Source organism: Suricata suricatta, chromosome 7 (assembly GCF_006229205.1).
Source record: "Suricata suricatta isolate VVHF042 chromosome 7, meerkat_22Aug2017_6uvM2_HiC, whole genome shotgun sequence".
In the NCBI taxonomy this organism is placed as follows: domain Eukaryota; kingdom Metazoa; phylum Chordata; class Mammalia; order Carnivora; family Herpestidae; genus Suricata; species Suricata suricatta.
Genome location: NC_043706.1, coordinates 111592247 through 111598518, shown reverse-complemented (window position 1 = coordinate 111598518; position 6272 = coordinate 111592247). Strand labels below are relative to the sequence as shown.

Below are 6272 nucleotides of genomic sequence, written 5' to 3'. Positions count from 1 at the left end.
CCTCTCTGCCTCTCCTCTGCTCACATTCTATCTCTCTCTCAAAAATAAATAAAACACTAAAATAATTTAAAAATTCTCTCTTTAAAGAAAAAAAAGGAAAACAACTAATTCTATGTAATGAGCACTTTACATAATTACCACATATAATTTCACAATGATCCTGAAAAGCAGACATAATGATCTCCACCTTACACTTGAAGAAGCCAAGCTTCCACAAGGACTAATCACTTCCCACAAAGTCACACATAAAATAAGCAGTTGAGCTCACTGAGTCTCCAGTTAGGTGGGCTCCACGCTCTTTCTCTTTCCTTTCCAACACACAGCAATTATGGTCTTCTACGAAGAGTCGTGTGATTATTTCAATGAAGGTGCTTAGATTTCTTACTACAAACTAGATGCTATTAAGTTAGAAACTACTTAATTAATTAATGGAAGAAAATACTTTAAAACCACTTTCTGAACAGGGGTACCCTGGAATTATATCTCTTTAGTTTCCCAGTGTCTGAGTCATCATAAATGAGGCTTTATTATCCCATAGAAAACTTTTCAAAATATGGATCATTTTTATCACATGCTCTAGCTAAACTGTGCAGGAATCATCAATACCAGAAAAGGGCTAAGACACATTTCTTCTGGGTGTATAAACTTTAAAGTTTTAACAGAAATGCTTTTCAGAAAACTAGCACTTGATTCTTCTCTACTACGTGCAGAAAACCTGAATGTTTTTAAAGTGGCTGTTCTACCAAATGCGGTTTGCTCCAAAGAAGTTTGTGAACACTGGGAGATGCAATTCTTGAGTTTACCTGAAGGTGGCATCCATCCCAAGGCTGTAGGTGATTTGTATGAGGACTCTCTTTACATTTGTGAGCACTGTCATAAACTCTCTTCTACTGACAGGGAAATTGGTGCCATGTATGGTAAACAATTCTTCTTTAAGTAACAACGCATGGATATGTTCTTCATATGGTTGCAGATACACCTCATCTTGGGCTGTGCTGATTCTCAAGTCACTTCCCTAAAGGGAAAAAGAAAGTATAAATGTGTGAAAAGAAAGTATAACAGGGCAAAAAGTACCCATATTTGAATTTGCCACTTTGTGAATTATCCTCAGATTTTTAATTCCAGGTTGGCTTTCCTTGTTGTCTAGTATATTTCTGGTTTTTCTGAAAGGAAGAGAATGCAATTCAAATACCAGTCTTAACCAGATGCATTGCTAAGTACAAGCTTTGTTTATGCATGACCTTGTTTCCACTATGAACTAAAACAATAGATCCTTGGCAACTCATACATGACATGTGATTACAAATACCTTTATTTAATGCAAGTGCCCAATAATTGGCATATTTCAAGTATGTTATTTTATGGTGAATACGGGCTATATAGAAAGATAGGGAAGAAAAGTTAGAACAGTGTATTGTATTAAGCTATAGCTTTAAAGGACCTTTCTATATGGAAAACGAACAAAAACAAACAAGAAAAGCCCTGCTGTCTAGCATTCACAGTAAGAATGGGAATTGACGGACAGAATGGGAATGTATCGATTGACCTTAGGGTTATCCTTGTTAACTGAGTTTATTTATATTAATAATATAGAACTTCACATTTTACATTTAAATATCCTCTTTTATCTCAAAGGAATTCCAAGACATACTACTAGTTTTATAGATACACACATGCATGCATACATATATATTTAATAATATATATCATCCAGATCACTTCCTCCAATACTGGAAATATTTTAGGGAAAGAATTTTGTCATTGTTTTAGATGCATGAAAGGTTTAAGAAGAACAACAACAACAAAGCCTGATGCTAACTCAACATCAACCCATTTGGAATCACAAATGGATATGCACGTGTGTGCTTTAAGACTGTATGAGGGTTGGAGGAAGGGTATGCATTTCGTGAAAGGAGGAGTATGGGAAAGGGCCTCAAAGATATAGTTAGGCTCCAAATCCTGAACGTAGTTTCTCCTTTATCTTTCCTACTTAAATTGGGAGTTTGGAAGTCAAGATTTAAGTACACCTAAATAAAGAAGCTTCCTTTTTCATTTGCCTCTGCCTCATATCAACAAAGAAGCAGACAATAAAATCTACTTGGAAGCAAGGGGAGATGGAAAAAGTTAAACAGTGTAAATTAGCATTTGCCTAAACATTTGATCAAGCTTATATTTTTGGGGTCATGGTCATTCTATTTTTAATTTAAATTCCTGGTCTGCTCTAAATGTCTCCTTTATCATTGCAACCTAATGTCTTTTTAGATGTATCTTAGGGTGAAACATAAGACTGGCATTAAGAACGTTTCCCAAGATACAGTATTTTCTATAGTCGTATATTAATGTCAAGCTAATCAGGTAAGGAATAACCTAAGAATGTAAAACAGTTGAACTTAAGTGATGCTTATGTTCTTTATCCTACTTTACCTCTAAAATAACCATAATCTGTAGTATGCGTTCTGTATCTTCTTCCTCTTCCTCAAAGTCATATGATATGGTAAATGTCAATTGTCCTCCAGCTGCCGTAAGCTACAAGAGAGGAGATACGTAATCATTACAAGACAGGAGATGGGCTATTAAACCATATTTTACTTATTATTTTAAAATCATTTTATTGTTCTAGAGGGTAGCATTTGGAAGGAACAGAAATCACAAGAGTGCAGGGTGAGAATGACAGACATTTCTTCAGCAGTAACCTTTATACGAACCTTACCCATCAACAGCAAGCCTGACATAAATATAAATTCATGAATTATTTTCCCCAGTATTGCAGGCTTGCTGAAATAGGTTAAGTTCTGTGAAACCAAACACAGCCCCTCCTGTCATTTTCTTTGTCTATTGCTTGAGCTTTACAATTCCCAAGCAGAATAGGGTCTTTGTCAAAATTGGGAGATTTCTATCCATCCCTGAGGGTCACTCACTTTCTGTTGGTCTGGACACTTTCAACAAAGACATCATTTGACAGTGACATTATGTAGACTATAAGCTAAGCTGGGAAATGTTGTTGGTCAAAGAAAAATAAAAGAATAGTGAAAACTTTTGTATTATGTTACAATGCAACCAAAACTCTCAAAGAAGATATGCTTTTCCCTGTGCAATCAAATATGCTTAGTTGGAACAAATGCTATTTTTCCTTTTCATTAAATAAACTCCTTTCCTTCCAATATGCACATCAACCCCTGTATTAATGAATGTTCGAGGTTTACATCTTCTGACATTGACAGTAACCTTGTAGAAAGGAAAAAAAAATAGGAAAGCATGATCATTTATAGGACAGGAATCAACATTGAAGCTTGAGTGACAGATTCAATGCAAATACGGCAGTCCATTTTTAAAAATTCCACTCCGGCATTGTAAATAAAGACATTCATAAAACAAAGTTGATGATCTGTATTCTGCTGCTTCCTCTATGCTGACAAACAGAGACCCAGCTTCACAACCGTCGGCCCTCTGTGGCCTCTTACTGCAGACCTGACCACAAAGCAATTCTGGGCAATGCACTAGATGGAGAAGGAGGAGCCATGGGGAATGGCTCATAGCTTGCCATGGCTGATTAAACAGGGTTTTCAAATTGCAGCTCTGCAATGTCTTCTAAGAGCTCATTACATGCAGCTCTACAAGGAACTAGAATTCAGAAAACTTTTATTCCCCTGTTCCAATGAGAAATAGCCCTACTCTAATGTCTTCTCATATATAAAATAATAAATATCTGCCTGGACTATAGCACTTGGCATCTTTGTGAGTAACAAAGGGTGAATCAATGTGAAAGGATTTTGGTTCTCTTAAGATAAGCATCCAAAATATCACCTTGCATACTTGTTCAAAATCAGCCAGACATTTTCTCAATAAGAAGACTCGAGGAAGGCAGCAGGAAAAATGCTTTATATATTTCAAAGACTGAACTATTCAGAATTTTGTACATTAATAAAAATATTTAGCAGGATATAGGGATTGAGTTTGGGAAAAACACAAGGATATAGATCTATAATGTTGAAAACTTTTGAGCTTCCAAATATATTTTGACCATGTAATACCTTGACTATGTGTATTTATTTCTTTGGAATATGTTTCTCAAAAAAAACTGAAAGAAAACCCATTTTAATTCATAGTTTCTTAATTTAAAAATTATACAAATGTGAGGAACTCAGAGATAAAGGTAATGCCTCTTTTGCTGGTAAAAAGAGTCAAAAAGTGTAATTTGAATGTCCAAGCTTTTCAGATTTGAGATGAAATAGAAAAATGTTTGATTTTTTACAACATTTCATTTGTTTATGCTGTTTCCACACCTACTCGTAATCATTATGAAATTGTCTAGCATATAAAGTACTTTGAGAGATGAATGAGTGTGGAAATGGGGAAAACAAACAAGAAACAAATATAGAAAAAGAAAGGCTCTTCTGCAGGTCAATGATCATATATAAAACATGAACGAAGGAGTGGAATTAATTCAATCTATTCTTCTGAGGGCTTATCATAATAATAGTAATAAAAATGAAAATTTGCCTTTCACTCACATTTCATAAAGCAATTTTCCCCAACTTTTTTGTAAATCTTGAATACCTATACATCAGTATTATTAGAATGAGTTTTTGAATCCACTAACAATTTTCATGGGTGAATCCATTTTACGTCCACCCAAGTTATGTAAAAACCAGACCATTTTGAAAAGGTGTTTTATGAGTTACCAGATTTGTTTTTTTCTCCAAATCAAGTACCCATTTCCAGAATATGAGAATCACTATCTTTAGTTGGAAATCACTATCTTTAGAGTGAAACTCACTCTGAAGGTGTATATTTATAGCCATTTCTATCTTGGTACTTAGTCAAGTACTTTTAAGTAATTTTGAAAAAAGATTGTGTAAGATATCATCCCACAGTTTAGAGATTGTATCCTGAGGAATAATCATTTAATATTTGTTAAATTCCTTTCCCCCTACTTTTCCTTGACCTCCATTATCTCTTCATAAGCAATAAACCCAAGCAGCCTGATGTTTCCAGCTAATGTGTCTTTCCCAAGTACATACCATCATATGAAAGTCTGTGATGAGTCAGTTATAAGACGGCATCTTCTTTTCTGAGGGATATTGTTTTTTTGGGAAAAACCTGTAGCAATATTCAGAGTTTAAACTGTCCTTTCCTATAGCTTTCAATAAAGAAGTCTGTGCCTCTTCTCCATCTGTCACTCCATATTCCAAATGCCACATTTACTTGGCTCCTCCACATCTTTGCCTCCCCATTCTCCTATAATCCCTTCCATATCCCAGTCTCCACACTCTCCATCAAATCCAATGGGCACAGGGCTGCCAATCATCAGCTGATTTTACTGTCTTCTCTAACCATTATCTATGGTTATTACTTTCACTGCCAAACTCTCAGATACAGGACATTACACCCATTGTCTTTATTCTTACCCATCCTTTCTTTCTTATTTTATCTATTGCAGCCTTTCATCCTTAGTACTTTATTAAAAGTGTTTCTTGAGGGGCATCTGGGGGCTCAGTTGGATAAGTGGCTGACTTCAGCTCAGATCATGAGCTTGTAGTTCATAGGTTCAAGCCCTGTGTTGGGCTCTGTGCTGACAGCTCAGAGCCTGGAGCCTGCTTCAGATTCCATATCTCCCTCTATCTTTGCCCCTCCCCTGCTCATGTTCTGTCTCTCTCTCTCAAAATTAATAAATGTTAAAAAAAAGTGTTTCTTGAAAAGTCATTTATGAACTCCACCTGGCAACCACTAATGGACCTTCTGTTCAGTTTTATTCTTAATCTGTATATGGTATGCACTAGTTCTTAAAATTCTTGACTCCTTTATCTTTTATTGCACCAAACTTTCATGATACTCCTTCCTCTGCCTTGGTTATGCCAGTATCTCATTTGTGGAAATAATTTTCTTTCTTATTCTATACTCAGTGTATGGATGTCTGCAAGACTCTTATTCTCTTTTGGTTATCCTTTCTTATTGTCTCTCCAATCCTCTCTTATGGATTTAATTATGTTTATACCCAGTTCCTCAATCTGTATCTTCTGTCTTGTGCTGTATCCATATATTAGTTAGCTCAGGTTGCTATAACAAAATGCCAAAGCCTGGTGCTTAAATAACAGAAATCTGAGAGCAAGGTGACAGCAGAACTGGTTTCTTCTGCAGCCTCTCATCCTGGCTTGTAGATGGCCATCTTTACCTTGTGTCCTCACGTGGTCTTCCTTCTGTGTTTGTCTGAACACTATTCTATTGGGATTCTTCTTATAATGACACCAGTCATATTGGATTGGGTTTACCCT

General features: G+C 35.7%; 1 protein-coding gene across 1 annotated transcript in view; it reads right to left on the bottom strand.

Annotated features, from left to right (window-relative positions):
* Positions 1 to 6272, bottom strand: part of LAMA2 (laminin subunit alpha 2) — a 600504-nt gene that overhangs the window by 269359 nt on the left and 324873 nt on the right. Inside the window, exons 13-14 of the mRNA XM_029943224.1 lie at positions 2425 to 2526; positions 804 to 1015 (exon numbers count right to left, since the gene is read on the bottom strand). Coding sequence (XP_029799084.1) covers positions 804 to 1015; positions 2425 to 2526 — 314 coding nt within the window. The remainder of the gene's footprint in view (positions 1 to 803; positions 1016 to 2424; positions 2527 to 6272) is intronic.